The following is a 15,550-nucleotide window of genomic DNA, read 5'->3' as shown; positions in this document are numbered from 1 at the left end:
ATATGAGCAGAAAGTAATGAAGCATTTTATTTATTTATTTATATTTATTTTATTATTTATTTTATTTGTATTTATTTTATCCCATCTCACCCTCAGTGTCTGTGTGTTTAGGTTGTGTGTCTGTGCAACATGAGGGCGTTACAACTGGCATCTCATTGTGTAACTCTGTGTGGTGACACAATCACAATGAACCTTGACACTTTGAAACAACACAACATTGGTTAAAATCCTACATTTCCCATGGTACCCCGCGCACACGGAAGTGCGTCACCACGCATGACCTTGCCTTCTTCTCCACTGCGGTTGCGAGTCGACAGAGAGGACGAGCATGGCGAATAAAGATCCCGGTGTAAGTGTGTAACTCCTTGTCCTGTGGTTGTGAGTGGATGTCGGTGTCATGGCGGCCTTCTTCTCCGTGTTTCCCGCTCTTTGTGTGCCAGCTCGTGACATTAGCGGGGTTTTAACAACAGTTGCCCGCACACACACACGTGAGTCGGGCTGTGTCTGATGTAAGCTAGCTAGTTTCATTAATGCTAGCTGACTTTACTTCACACAGCTGCTGCATGAGGAGGGTTTCTTACAGCTAATTAATGTCGGAAGCTAATTAATGTCGGAAGCTAATTAATGTCGGTCTGCGATCGTTTCACTAACTGTTGTGGAAACATTTGCGTTTGTCTCGTAGTTACGTTCACTGACTGGCACACATCCCAGTGTCCGTCTAAAAACCTCTCAGATTAACGTTTCCCTGCTTATCTGCGCACGTACACGCGCTATAAAATAATCTTTGACAACTTAAATAACGTTTCCAGAATCTTCTTTTTAATTCGGCGCACATGTGGGACACTGATCTGCTCAGCATGTTATACATGAGCTAATACACGGTGGTGGACAGTTGGAAATACTATAAGCAGACATATTGAAATGTGGATTATCTCTAAGACGAATTAATCATTAAAGCCCTTAAATTCAAAACACACCAGTCTTACACTCATTCATTCGCTTTGTGGTAGCACACATGAAATCAGTGGGTTTTTTGAATGAAGTCTGGTCCGTCCTGAACACACATGGAGTGGTTCTGTATCCAGAGTCCTTGGGGAAGTTGTCACCCATCCAGTGCCAAGGTCACTCACAGTGATCTGTGTAACAACCTGTAACCATTCACTGCTCGTATGAAGCGGATCCATGTTGTGTTTTAACTTAAAGTCATCCCAGTGTGTGTGTTGTCAGCGTCTCTCACCTGACATCATGGTGTGTGTGTGTGTGTGTTTCAGGGTTTCCTGCAGCAGCTGCGGCAGATAGCCGGCAGGATGTCATCAGGACCTCGGGGTGCAGGCGTCGGTCTCAAGCTGCTGATCGGTGCCGGAGCTCTGGCTTACGGAGTGAAGGAAGCAACGTACACAGGTAGTTTACTTCATGCAGACAAACAACGAACACACCTGTGACTCACCTGAACGCTCCAGTGAGCAGTCGGAGCAGTTTAATTTGAGCTTTCTAGTTTTTGCTCCAGTTTTGTGACATATACTTTAGTCGTGAATATTTCCAGTCATGACCAGAACTGTAGAAAAGATGCAACGTGTCCTTCAGACTGTGACGGCACATTGACAGTGTCCATTTCTTTACTCTGCTGATGAAAAACTCTCATCTCTCTTCTTATGCTAAGCAGAAGTCCAGTATTACTGACACCTCGACCTCTAAGAAACAGACTGCAGAAGTTGATTCGGTTCTGTTGTTTCACTGATTTGTATCACACTGAACTGAAGGTGACGACTGTCAGCGGGTGTCAGGCTGTTGCACATAACGACCAATGTCGCGGCTTCAGGTCCTTGTAGAGTTCATGTTCCCGTGTCCAGTGTTATCAAGAAGCCTCAGGTCCGTCTGTGACGACCTCCCAACTTCATCTTGTTACAGATCTTCATCTTGCATCATCTTGTTACAGAAAGCTAAGGGAGCGTTTAACGGGGATGTTTTGAGGTTTCTGTGCTGCAGCGTGCCTCGAGTCTGGAAATGAATCCAAATTACAAAAGTGTTTTGTAGCTCAAAGGATGTAAAAGAAAGAGATAAGTTAAGGAAGGAAAACTGGTAGAAAAGGGAGAAAATGCAGGGAAGAAATGAGAGAAAGGGACGTTGAGGAGGAGTAAGGAAGGACTGTGGAAAAGGAACTGATTAAGTTGAGGAAATAGGAAAGAAAGTGAGAGGGAAGGTAGAAGAAAGGGAAGAGTTGGGGAGGAAAAAGAGGAGGGGAAAGAAGAAAACAAGGAGATGAGGCTGAATGTGAGAGCGTCTTTAATCTTTGTATTTTTCACCAGTTTTCCTTCTGAATCACTCCACAATTTCATGCTGTGTTACTTTGACTGTTACTTCTGAGGATGGACTTTCTATACACATGTATTATTACATCATCAATACTGTAAATTTTACCTTTCTGAGTTAGAATTTGTTCTGTAAAACTCCGTCGTGCAGCTTTAAATGGAGCCTGTTGGAGGTGCAGGGAGCTGATTCATGTCGAAAGGAAACAGTTTCTTTAAAGTTTGTCTTTATTTTTATTCCAGAGAATTTTTCACTATTCTTCAGTTTAGCGTTAAACATCTGAAGTCAGGTTTCATCGCGGCCCGATCCTGTGACCTCTGGATCAGGGTGGGACAAAAAAAAAATCAATGCAGCGATAAAGGTCAGAGGTCACTGCGACCTCACGAAACACACTTTGGCAGTTAAAGATAAACACAGCGTCATCAAACATTGTGCTGAAGAAGCTCGGCCCATTATTCAGCAGCAGAGCTCAGGAACAGGAACTTGACCGGTGATGTGGTGAATGTAGATGAACTTCAGTCAGACTCATGATGTGTTTGTGTGTCCTGAAGTTGAAGGAGGTCAGAGAGCGATCATCTTCAACCGGATCGGAGGGATGCAGATGGACACGGTTCTGGCTGAAGGACTTCACTTCAGGTAGGATAAACACACGGAGAGAAAAATGATGCATTATTCCTTTAATATTGACTGATGAGTGAGGATGAAGACGAGTAGAAGACGACGTACTTTACTCACTGATTAATCCTTTTTAAGAGAAATTACATTTTGTCACTGCCCAGGAGGTGAACTTGAACCTTGGGTGGGAGGTAGTGATGGAGGGAGACGGGAGGTCGAATACGAGCGTCTCCACGACGACACGGAGGAGCCAGCTCGTTAAAACTTTTGGCTGTAAAAGCCCAAAATTAGTTTTTAATGAGTTTTCTTTTCCGATTGTAAATGTCGTGAGTTATTGTAAAGCAGAATGTGCTCAGTCTGTAAACAGCTTTTATGATTCAGGGCTTCAGTTTGCATCATTTGTGAAATAGAAGAAAAACATTCGTGGACATTTTAAACTGTAAAATTACAGCGTGAGGGACGCTCTCCTCACGTGACACAGGCCTGTTACCTTGACAAAACATGGCTGTTGTCAAAATTCATTACGGATTCGTGGTCCTGATTCACCGTGATTAATACGTCCATCGCATGTCGGCCTTCTTCCCACTGAATCACATCAATTCATCTGACCCTGGTAGTTGGCAGGACAACAAGAGGGAGGACGATCAGTGGGGCCCAGGAAACCTGAGAGAAAGAGGTTTTTAAAGTCAGTGTTCAGCTGTCAGGACGTCTGCAGCTTCTGACTGAGCCTCTTTAGTTTCTCTCGTCCTGTTTGTTTCAAACATCTGCTGAGTTTCACTGCTTCATGTGTTCACTGTCAGCTGGTTCAGGAGTCGTGTTTAGTTCCTGCTGCTGAAGCACAACGTTTCCTGTGATGCTGCTTCAAAATAAAAGCTTTTACATGACTAAATAACGGAGGAAGTGACGTTAAAGAAAATGAAACCTGTTTGTCATAAGCGGAGCCACTTTGTTGGTGGTGATTCTTCTGGGACAAGTGTCATTGTGTTAAGACTCACCTGCAAGCAGGTAGCCCAGCTGTGGTGGAAATGCAAATCAAACCGAGTAGAACCGAGCAGAACCGAGCAGAACCGAGTAGAACCAGGCCGGCTGCTGTGATGAGAAACAGCATTAGTGTGTAAAATGTTCTGGTTCACAGTGCAACAGCTAAAGTCTGAAAGAGACGATTAATGACATAATAATCTATTTATTGTGCTGACTGGATGATTTTTTTAACTTATTTCTTTTACATTTTTCAAAGCAGAAAATTATTTATGATTTCACAAATGTAGCAGCAGAAAAATATAATTAAAAAAGTAGAAATTCATTAGAACTAATGTAAAAGGTGAGTAGATAATAAACAGACTCATAACAACAGAGTTACATTAATACTCACTTTCCTGTCCTGTTTCATGAGACTAAGACATTATTTTAAATCATTCAATCAATCAATTTTTCCATCTACTTCTTTAACCTTCTTGTTGAGTCTGGTGTTGAAGCTGGACTCTCACTGTGTTGAAGCTGGACTCTCACTGTGTTGTTGTCTTCAGGATACCGTGGTTCCAGTATCCCATCATCTACGACATCAGAGCCAGACCCAGAAAGATCTCCTCTCTCACTGGAAGCAAAGGTCAGAAATCTCAAATCTCACTGACAAACTGAAACAATCTGATGGAAACATGTTGTGAGAAGTTTAAAGCTGGACGGACACAGTGTGTTTGTATTGATCCTTCACATTGTGTTAACTCACACAAGTATTTAGATCTTTTACTTGAGTAAAGTAGAAACGCATCATTGTAGAAACGTGAGCGGTGTCAGTTTTCTTAAATCCACGATTCAACTCTTTGAGCGCTGACGGCTCTGCCATCGTTAGACTGTCGCCTGTGGATCAGCAGAGATGAACAGATCGTTGGTTTTGTGTCCAGACAAACTGTTCTTTAAATATATAGTCGGAGTATTTTACAACAACAGTGCAACTTTTGACAAGTTGAAATAACAGTTCAACAACAGTTTCCAGCTTCAGTGGTTCAACACGAACAACAAACGGTAGAAATGCAGCTTTTTCCAAAGTTCAGCTGCAATTAATTATTTTCATATTCAATCTGATAATTAGTTTCTTTATTAACGTGTCTTGAAATGTTGGACCAGTCGTACTGTTTTTTTGTAAAACTTCTCAAAAAAGCAGCAAATCCTCACGTTTAAGAATCTAGAAGTGAAAATATTTAGATTTACTTTTTTTGCTTGACAATTGATTTAAAGGAGCTGATTATCTGAATAGTTTCAGATGAATCAATGTGATAATCACCAGAAAACCTTCTGATGTTAAAGGAAATGTCAAAGACGTTTGAGGTCATACAGGACCAGAGTTCGTCCACCAGAGGGCGCTGACCAGCTGATTTTATTTGAATACACTTTAACTCTGCAGCTCATAGTCGTCGTTCTTTAATTTGAATGGATCCTTATTCTGAACTGAAGAATCGAGCGCTGGTTTTTAATATAAATGCAGATTCAGTTGTTTCCAGAATAAATCCGGCTGCTGTTCGATCATCAGCAGCTGTAAACGGACCGTCTGTTTCCTTTCTCGTCGCTCTCAGACCTTCAGATGGTGAACATCGCTCTGCGCGTCCTGTCCCGGCCGCTGGCGTCCAACCTGCCCACCCTCTACCAGCAGCTGGGTCAAGACTACGACGAGCGCGTCCTGCCCTCCATCGTCAACGAGGTGCTGAAGAGCGTGGTGGCAAAGTTCAACGCTTCACAGCTCATCACACAGAGAGCACAGGTACACGCGCACACACACATTTATATGTTTATATACATTAACACTCACTTTATCAGGTAGACCTTTACAGTCCAACGCAGCTCTGTCGTAACATCCGTCTTCATCAGGATGTTTAGTTTTTGTTCACACTGTCAAAAAATGTCCAAATTAAAAGGTTAATCTCTGAGGTCAAAGGTGAACTGGACTACTTTACCTTCAGAACATTAGAAACACTTGTGAGTATAACCCATATATACATGTTTTGGTATAAGTGTTATATAAATTAAAAACCTGAGCCAACAGACGACTTAACCTACAGAAAGTGATGCATAATCACTGGGTGCTGATCTCTCAGTTATTGCAGGACTGATGTTGTGCTAGTTTTAGCGAGCTGTACCTGATAAACTGGCAACTGAGTGTAAATAAACCAAGAGCTCAGACGCTTCAAGCACGAACCTGACTGACTGAAAACATGCAGCGCTAATAATAAGTGTCCTTTGTTTGAAAATAACCTCTGAGTGTCTGAAACGTCTGGAACAAATCCTCTTAAACTCTGGCTCAGTATCCGGTCAGAACAGGAGAAGGAGAAGCAGATGTTCAGCAGTGAAGGTGCCTCACGTTTGTGCAGTAAACATTAAACAACCTTGTTGCCCTCCAGGTGTCCCTGCTGATCCGCAGAGAGCTGTTCGAGAGGGCGAAAGACTTCAACATCATCCTGGACGACGTGGCCATCACCGAGCTCAGCTTCAGTCGAGAGTACACCGCCGCAGTTGAGGCCAAACAAGTCGGTGAGTAGGAAGAGGAAGTTTGAACCTTCTGGCAGCCTGCAGACATTTGAAACACTGAGAGAGTCGTGATTTAATCAGCTGTGATGGATCAGATGTGATAGTTTGAGAACATGTGTGGAGAGGGAGGCAGTAAACTGTCAGTCTTGTTTCTGAATGCGTATAAAAGTAAAATAAATCACCTAAATATAAGTTGTATAGAAGCAAAATGTGACTGTTGTGTGTGTTGTTCCTCTCCAGCCCAGCAGGAGGCGCAGCGAGCTCAGTTTTATGTAGAAAAGGCCAAACAGGACCAGAGACAGAAGATCATCCAGGCTGAAGGAGAAGCCGAGGCTGCTAAGATGGTGAGCTGAGTTCAACTGGTCTGAAATGTGATTCTTCTTGAGCAGTCACGTCTGAATAACATCAGAAGAGGAAGAAGTGCTCCGGTCTTCTGCCTCAGCAAAAGTCATAATTGAACCTGACGATGATCCAGACTAACAGCTGGAAAAGATGAGACCTGAGAGATCAAAATACAAACAGTGAAGTCTCAGACGGCGCTGAAAGTGTTGAGAGCAGCTGTGCTCCTGCTGCTTGTTACTGTTGTTGTATCAAACCTGTTGTCGTGTCCTCGGGCTGTTTGAACAGAAGGTTTACACGTCTGTGATCATCCAGCCGGCTCTGATTTCTCCTTTTAAACGGTCCGTCAAACCTGGAAACATACAAGTGTTGACATGGTGCAGGAATTTCTAACTTCGATACAGTATCTTGAAAACTATTGACGTGAGACCATTTTTGATCCCACGGGGAAAATCTGACTTTGAGACATGTCCGGTGTCTCAGAGAGACACGGCAGAAAGACGGTAGTAAACATTAAAGGTGCAATATGCAAGAATAGACCACCTGTTGAGTTCAAACACCAAACAACTCCACACACAGCTGCTAACTGTAGCTGCTGTTAGCTCGTAAGCTCAGTTAGCCATGCAGCTAGTGGTATTGTATTGTACAGAGGAGCGTTGGTGTTTACTGCTGCACCTCTGGAGGCCCAAAACAGCGAGGGGCTAGCTGTTTAGCACGCTCACTTCAATAGATGTCTTTCCAAGACAAAACATAGACGCCTGCGGTGTTTCCCACTGGTTGATAATTTACTCACGGTGGTGTTGGTGGCAGGGCCGTGTGTGATGTGCAGCATGTGACCTGCCGTCACTGACGTGGCCAGAATTGTTTATTAGAGAGTTTCAGGGAGCCGAGCCTGTCACACGCTTTATAATACAGTCCTGATTTAACGTTTATATCACGTTTGTACTGTTTCATCTGAGTGACATTTTCATTGTTCAGCAGCAGGTCGTCTCCCTACAGACACCCAGCGTCTGATAAGACGCTCTGACACACTTCCTGCTTCTGTAGACAGCTGTGGACCGGTCGAGCGGATCGCACACGTTTCCATTCACACTACAGTTAGCCCGAGTGCAGCGTACATACAGGATACTCAGCATCACACGTAGCTTCTGACAACAACTCTTAAGGTGGACTGTTTTCTGGTATGTTACTTGATGCATGAGTTGATGTGAATCCAACAGCACATCTTAAATTTTTAAACTTTGACCGCAAAGGTTTGCTGCTCTGCGTGCATCATAAAATGACACTCAGAGTTTGAATCTGGATTTTATCTACCTGGGCGTGTCGTAATCTACCTGGGCAGGTCGCCCAGTGAAGCTCGAGTATGGGAAAGACAACGACTGTGACAAAACGTCAAGACTGTTCTCTTCATATTCTGTTGATGTTTACATCGAACACTTAAAAATTCTTACATAAAATATATTTTTCTAAAAGAATATTAATGACCTTTAAAAGATAATGTGTGTCAGCGTGCTGTTAGAGAGAAGGGAGAGGAAACTAACGGGTGCATCGATACTGAAGGTACTCAGATCTTCAGTCTCGACATTTTTAACGTCACAAAAACAGATTTTGACGTTAAAGAGTAAAAAGTTGTTTGGATAAGATTGAACTGTGTGTTAAACTGATTACATTCATTCCTTATTTCATTAAACTAATTAAATTGATTTATAAGATTGTAATGAACACTGAACACCTTCAGATCTCATAAATTCCTGTTCTGACGTGAGCTCACTTGGCCTCACCTCGTCGTTGTGTGCAGCACTTCAACACAACTATGCACTAATTATTTCCCTGCCTGTCAACATGCGTGAGAACATTAAACCCGTGCGGCGACACGCCTGCAGCTCTGATCCCTCTGATGATCGGAGAGACCGGCTCAGCCAGCTGCTGCCAACCGGCCTCAGGTCCACCTTTTGTTAGGTGTGTAACACTTTATCTTCTGTGAATACACTAACAGTTTAATTATGTGTGTGTCAGCTGGGCGAGGCCGTGACGAAGAATCCAGGCTACCTGAAGCTCAGGAAGATCCGGGCGGCGCAGAACATCGCCAAGACGGTAAGAAACTTTGTCTGTGCAGCACCTCGTCAGTTCTGCAGCTGGGGTAACATTTCAACATGTTGAGAAGCACAGAGTGAAAAGTTCAGACTTCTCTGCTCAGAAGCAGACGTGTGGACGACGGTGGGTCAGTTCTCATGTTTGAAGGTAAAACTTGGCTTGTAAATTTGGTTTGCAGCCAGAGATCGTCACTTTAAAACCAACAGCAACAGTCAGACTTCCACAAAAATACACCCAAGCAGAACCAGTTTACCTACAATCTGTAATATCCAGAGATACGAAAGCAGACCGAGTCTGCAGCCTTTTATTTATCAGCCTTAATGTGACAAACATAACTCACGTGTAACGGTGCTTTCCTGTTCTTTAAAGTGACTCATGCAGGATGTCTGCAAGTCCTGATAACCCTCAAGGAGCAGTTCAGCCAAGAAGTAAAACTCAGCCATCATCTCCTCCTGATGATATAAAGTCAGGCTCAGCCATCATCTCCTCCTGATGATATAAAGTCAGGCTCAGTCATCATCTCCTCCTGATGATATAAAGTCAGGCTCAGTCATCATCTCCTCCTGATGATATAAAGTCAGGCTCAGTCATCATCTCCTCCTGATGATATAAAGTCAGGCTCAGTCATCATCTCCTCCTGATGATATAAAGTCAGGCTCAGCCATCATCTCCTCCTGATGATATAAAGTCAGGCTCAGTATATCAGGAGGAGATGATGGCTGAGCCTGACTTTATATCATCAGGAGGAGATGATGACTGAGCCTGACTTTATATCATCAGGAGGAGATGATGACTGAGCCTGACCCAAGAAGATGAATGAATCTTCTTTTTTGGCTGAACTTTTTAAAAATATCAGAACTGGGTCTTCAGTTGTTACAAAAAGACAAACAGCGTTCCTTAAAGGTGCACTGCAGGATTTTCCTAATGATCAAGTTGTAAAAACATAATCCCTCTCACTCACTGTGTCTGTCTGCAGAGACCTCGCTCTCTGCTTGTATTATATAATTTTTTAGTATTTTGCCATGTTTGTAATGTTTCTAGGTGAAGTCGTCTAATACTGACACTGAGCCAAACCAAACCGTCACAGTCAGGAAGGAGACTCGCCTTTCTGCTGACTCTCTCCACAATCCAAACCTTAACTGTGTTCACAAGCAGCAACCAACCAATCCTGCAGAGTTTGTCTTTGAACAGCCAGGAGCCAAAATAAACAGTGAAACAGGTTTTTGTTTCTGTTCACCTCGGACTTAAACACACAGAAGGTTTCATCACCAGCAGAAATGTCAGAGGTTATTTTTATTGACCAACCTTTAAAAACTAAAGTACGTTTTACTTACTGAAGAATTACAATCACAGTCTTCTTCAGTGTGTTCAGTTGATCTGATTAAGCTCAGGCAGCTGTGGTGACACCGTGACGTCTCCCGGTGGCCTCAGGTTGATGACCTCAGGTGCAGCTCATAGTGAGTCCACCAGGTGGCGCCAGCAGAACATGAATTTAACTGCAGTCGGCTTCAGATTCTCGTCCTCCGACATTTAAACCTTCTGTTTTTTCACACAGTTGTTGGTCAGACCTTTTAAAAGTTTGTTTTGATGCATTTATTTTCATTAATTTCTTTTTTCTCAAGTTATAATTGAATCCGTGCACATCCTGATACATTATCAGCAGCAGGAAGCAGGAAAACAGTTTATCTGTGACGTTTATCATCACGTCCTCGTCAGGTTTTATAGTTTCTCTGAATTAAAATGTGTCCCGATCACAAAGAATCAAAACTAAAATCATACATCTGTTTTGTCCTGAGAACTGCAGCTGATACAGATTATTTTCTATTTATTTACACTTTATTCATCCTCTGATTTGACATCTCTCAGCTGCCGTTAAACACTTAATAGTTGTCAAACATGAGAAATACGATTAATGATTATTTCCACCGTCGATTGATCTGCCAGTTTTTTCTTCACTCACTCGTTCGGTCTGTTAAACATCGTCTTGACGACACATGAACGAGCTGTGAGCTGCTTTAAAGCCCCAAATATTTATTCAGACGTTTCAGTGTGAAATAAACATAAAACATTTATTAAATGTTATTACAACTGTTTATTCATTTACTGCAGTGTTGTAATGTAACTGAGAACATTTATTGTTAACTAGAGACGCAAATTAAAACAAAAATATTTATTTCTGTCATGTTTTATGAATTAGTTGGTACTCAAGTTCGTCTTCTGGGTACTTTTCACATCAGTTAACCGCTATAAATATGAAGAACAAACACTGAGAGATGTTGTGTGTTACAGCAGTTTAATAATAAATGATACGCTGCTCATTAATGCGACATCTGTGTAAGTTTAGGTTGTGTCTTTGTCGCTGACCCCAGTGGAAAAGAGAAATCAGAACCACGTTACCACGACAGTGTTGGACCGGCGGTTTGAAACAAAACGTTTGTGAGATATCAGACGAAGCTTCTCTGAGTTAATCTTCTCTGATACGTTTGGACACACTGAGCGCCTGTTTGTGTTCACGTGAGCCTGGGACGGAGCAGCTCTACCTCACTCGCCTGTAGATTACAGTCGGGTCACGTGACCCGGCGCTGCGGCGCTGGCGTGTGTTTCCTGTATGGCCGGTGGACGGGCCTCAGCAGCGCTCACTGTGCTGTGAATCAGCTCAGTGTTGAAGCCTGACAATGTTCCCATTGTGCTCCGTCAGGCCGGCACGCTGAGAAACTCCACCTGTTTGTGTTTTCTCTCCACTCACACTGTGTGTGTGTGTGTGTGTGTGTCTGTGTGTGTGTGTGTGTCTGTGTGTGTGTGACCTGCAGGTGGCGCAGTCCCAAAACAAAGTGTACCTGAGTGCCGACAGCCTGGTGCTCAACCTGCAGGACAAAGAGAACTTCAGGTGAGTGTGGACACGGTGACGTCACAGTCGTCATCAGAGCCGAGCATCAACACACTGACTTCACTGATCTGATCGATTCAAGTCCAGATTTGTATTGTTTTCGCTTCATATCGATTGAGTTCAGGACATCTCGTTGACGGTTTTTTTTGGATATAAAATAAATTCTGAGAGAATTAAAGCTGTACGAGGAACCGACTCCCCTGGTGCACTGTTAGTAACATTAGTGTTGATGTGATACGTTCTGATGATTTTAGCATCTAAATATTAAAAATGCTGCAGTGAAAGAACAAAGTAACGATCAGAGTTGAGCCAGTACTCGGCTGAGTAACTGCTACAGAGGACGTACTTTTTTAAAAGTATTATCCGAGTAAATCAGTATCGGTATCAGTACTCCTGATGAAGTCTCCGGGTCGCTGACTGTTGTGATCTAATTATTGATCTGACGCTCGACTCTGAGGCTGTTCTGTTAATAGATTCATAATAAATAATAGATAAAGCAGCTTCTGTTACTTCCCGTTAGCCCCACCCACTTCTGGTTTAAGCCCCGCCCACGTCATGTACATAAACAAATATAGAACATTTAGTAAGTTGAACAGAAACAGAGACGAACTCGCTCGTCTTCAGTAAAGACATGTCAGTATGTCAACAAAGGAAAATAAGAAGATGTTTTTAATAACCCTTGTGGCCTTCAGAGTGCAGATTTCTGAGTTACGAGGTACATTCGAATGCACCATGAACTCAGCAGAAGAAAGAAACTGCGTCTGTAAATGACACAAAAACATGTCGGAGTCTCTCTCTTCTTTAATATATGTATAAAAATCACCTTCAGAGATTTAAAGCTGAATGAAAAGTCACATTTTTCGCTTGTTATTTTAGGACCTGCATCCAAAGGAAAGGCCACATATTAAAGATTGATCTGACTTCTATCAGATCATTCAAATGCAGATCACTGTGACTCGGATAACCTTTTTTATTTATTTTTTACCTCTCACAAGCTAACGTTAGCTCAGACAAGCTAATGTTAGCGCAGACAAGCGACTGCTGGACGGGATGATTTTCATGTTTGAAACCAAAAGTGAACACTGTTCAAGTTTAAATCCAGACCATGATCTTTTCTAAAACCTGTTTTTATTTCCTACATCTAAACAAACTGTGGCTGAAAATTGGAAATACTCTTTTAAATATCTGAAAACAATAAATTCACAAAGTCAAATGGTAAAAATCCATAAAACAAAACTCAAACATCGACCTCGTCCACTGGGACAGAGCATCGTGTTAGTTTCACCATCAGTGAGTTGTTTTTACTAAATCGCCTGAAGACCAAAAGGTTTTATTTATGTTCAAAGAATTATTAATATTTAAAAAATTAATTATTAAAAAGTAACATTCGCTCAGAGCTCGCTGAAACGTGCACGACTACTGCGTCCATCCGGGCGGTTTTAGGGAGTCGCTCTGCTGGACGGCTCTCACAAACACAAGTTAACTCGTAAACTACTCATAGTAACAGAAAATACCGTCTCCCTGCTGGTACTTTAATAAACTGACAGCGTTGTCATTTTGTTTTCTTTCAGAATGTCGCTGAAGTAAGAAGACGCCTCTGTCGGTTTGTCATCATTCCTTCTGGTCCGCTTCTACGGAAAGAAAACGTCTTCATCACCGACTCGTCTCTCACCTGTTGACTCCACATCAGGTTTTCAGTCCGATCCTGGTTCATCCGTCTGTCGGTCACAAAAACTGACTTTAATCAGTCGTTTTATTTCGAAAGGTTCCTGTAGTGTAGGTGAAAGTGAATCTTCTGCTTCTCTCGTATCATCATCTGTAGTCATGAGCAGCCATTTTGTTTTGCTTTGTAACGATCAGAAAAAAGAAACGTTTTTTTGTGGATAAGAAGTCGTTCAGACTGTCCCTTCCTCCTCAGACGAGTCGAGTTTCTAAGATTATTTATGTACATTTTCCAGGTGGAAGCTCCAGTTTCATCAGCCAACAGCTTGTTACATGAATAAGTTGTAACGTGCTGATAAATGAAGACATTTTGGTTTCTGCTGGAACTTTTTCACTCATTTACATCCAATGCTCAACATAAAATAAAGAGTTTAAAAACTGAACGCTCCAGTTTCATGAATGATTTAAAAAACGTCCAACTAACAAACTCCAGAATCTCTTAAAGAGACAGAGACGGGCTACACAGGACTGAAACTGCCAAAATCAAAAAATAAACAGCTAAATAAATATGTAAATATGTCATTAAATGCACCAAAGATGATACTAAAGAATAATGTAGGCATTAATTAATTTATAAAATACAACATGAATTAATATTTCTGTTTTAGTATGCTTCTGGATTTATTTACCTTTGCATCAATTCACTGATTGATTTATTATCTTTCAAAATACAGGGAAAGAATAGAGAAATAAATACAAATACCTACGTTTAAAGTCAAAGTGAGTAAACAGAGATAAAGAAATACAGAAGCAAATTAAAGCATAACAATTTGTCATTAATTTGTTATTAACGAATTCCTGCCTTTAGTTTATTCACAGTTTTGTTGTATATCATTTATCAATTGGACTATTTATTTATTTTTAATTGTATTGGTTTTGGATCCGGCCACTGTTTGGTGAAAATCTGAGATTTAGGTTGTGAGATTTTTGAGAGAAAGAATCGATACTGTGGTCGTGATATCAGAATTCTTATTTGTTCCTCAACATTTTGACTTTCTACTTGAAATAATGTGACTTTCTGTCTAAATCTCACTTTCCCACTAACATGGGTTAAAAGCCGATGTGTCAACAGTCCACACATTGTTTCCTCCTTAATATAATTCAAAGACTATTAAAGTTAAAGGTAGAGTCAGTAGGATTTGTCCCAGCTGTTCCTGAACGCACCACAAAGATAGTTGATTGTTGAGTCTCATTCCCAGGACGTCAAACAGCCACATGTTGGGTTGGTAAAGCGTCCCGAGCAGCAACAAAGTGAGAAAATAAGAAAATCAGTCTTGTGATGTTGGGAAGGCGGCGTGCGATGACGCCAAATAACAATAATCCATAATTCACCTCAAATGCATCAAACTAAAGTAACGAGGCTGTTTTGAAGCTGTGAGGAGGAGAAAGTTCAGATGTTTGTGTTCAGATGTAAAATAAATACTCAAGTAAAGTACAGATACCTAAAACATCTACTGGAGTACAGTGATGAAGTATTTGTACTGCGTTCTCTATACATGCAGATAGTTTGTGGTTTTCTTCTCAGTTCAGCAGAAGTGAAGCTGTCGGGCTCCTGATTAATTTACTGATTATTGTATTGATTCGTTAGTTATTGTTGAAAGAAACGTGAACACTTAGATCTTCTTACTACTCCGTTATAGTGTCATAAACTACTTATTACATGTTTATTTACTGCTTATACATGTGAAGTGGTCAGTGGCGTTAGTTCACTTAGCTTAGCATAAAGACTGGAAACAGGGAAACAGCTAGCAAGTAGCCTACAAGCTCCTCTGAAGCTCACAGATGAACACAAAGAAATATCTGACACGTCACCTCGTGTAAAACCTGTCTTTGTTGTGTAGCGCCTCATGATCTCTAGATGCTCGTTGTGTTTAGCGTACAGGCGTGAGACATTTAGCCCCACAGCAGGAGGACGAGCATGTTTTCCAAAATGCTCAACTATCCCTTTAACCTGCTCAAACTCGAGCATCATGTTCTCATTCAAACCTGAAGCTAAAATAACTCCGCTGCTCCATTTTCACAGCGAACATCAGAGCACCGCTGCGTCGCTGCTGTGTGGACGGCAGC

General features: G+C 41.8%; 1 protein-coding gene across 1 annotated transcript; it reads left to right on the top strand.

The window, feature by feature from the left end:
• Positions 1 to 264: 264 nt before the first annotated feature.
• LOC141016548 (prohibitin-2-like) lies at positions 265 to 13,866 on the top strand. The gene is made up of 10 exons (XM_073490978.1): positions 265 to 349; positions 1,272 to 1,401; positions 2,859 to 2,943; positions 4,449 to 4,528; positions 5,493 to 5,677; positions 6,315 to 6,444; positions 6,682 to 6,785; positions 8,797 to 8,874; positions 11,685 to 11,761; positions 13,333 to 13,866. The coding sequence occupies exons 1-10, from the start codon at positions 329 to 331 to the stop codon at positions 13,346 to 13,348; spliced, it is 906 nt and encodes a 301-aa protein (XP_073347079.1). The 5' UTR covers positions 265 to 328; the 3' UTR covers positions 13,349 to 13,866.
• The last annotated feature ends 1,684 nt before the right edge of the window (positions 13,867 to 15,550 follow it).

The sequence above is a fragment of the Pagrus major genome, chromosome 21, assembly GCF_040436345.1.
Source record: "Pagrus major chromosome 21, Pma_NU_1.0".
In the NCBI taxonomy this organism is placed as follows: Eukaryota; Metazoa; Chordata; class Actinopteri; order Spariformes; family Sparidae; genus Pagrus; species Pagrus major.
Note: the sequence above shows the minus strand (reverse complement) of the source record. Positions and strands in the feature narration are given on the sequence as shown.

What these genes read in the sequence shown, in the direction of transcription:
- LOC141016548 (XM_073490978.1), top strand. Translation starts at nt 329, where the DNA reads ATGGCGAATAAAGATCCCGGT. An exon ending in GAAGGAAGCAACGTACACAG is followed by an intron (nt 1,402 to 2,858) that starts GTAGTTTACTTC and finishes TGTGTCCTGAAG; the next exon opens with TTGAAGGAGGTCAGAGAGCG. An exon ending in AAGCCGAGGCTGCTAAGATG is followed by an intron (nt 6,786 to 8,796) that starts GTGAGCTGAGTT and finishes TGTGTGTGTCAG; the next exon opens with CTGGGCGAGGCCGTGACGAA.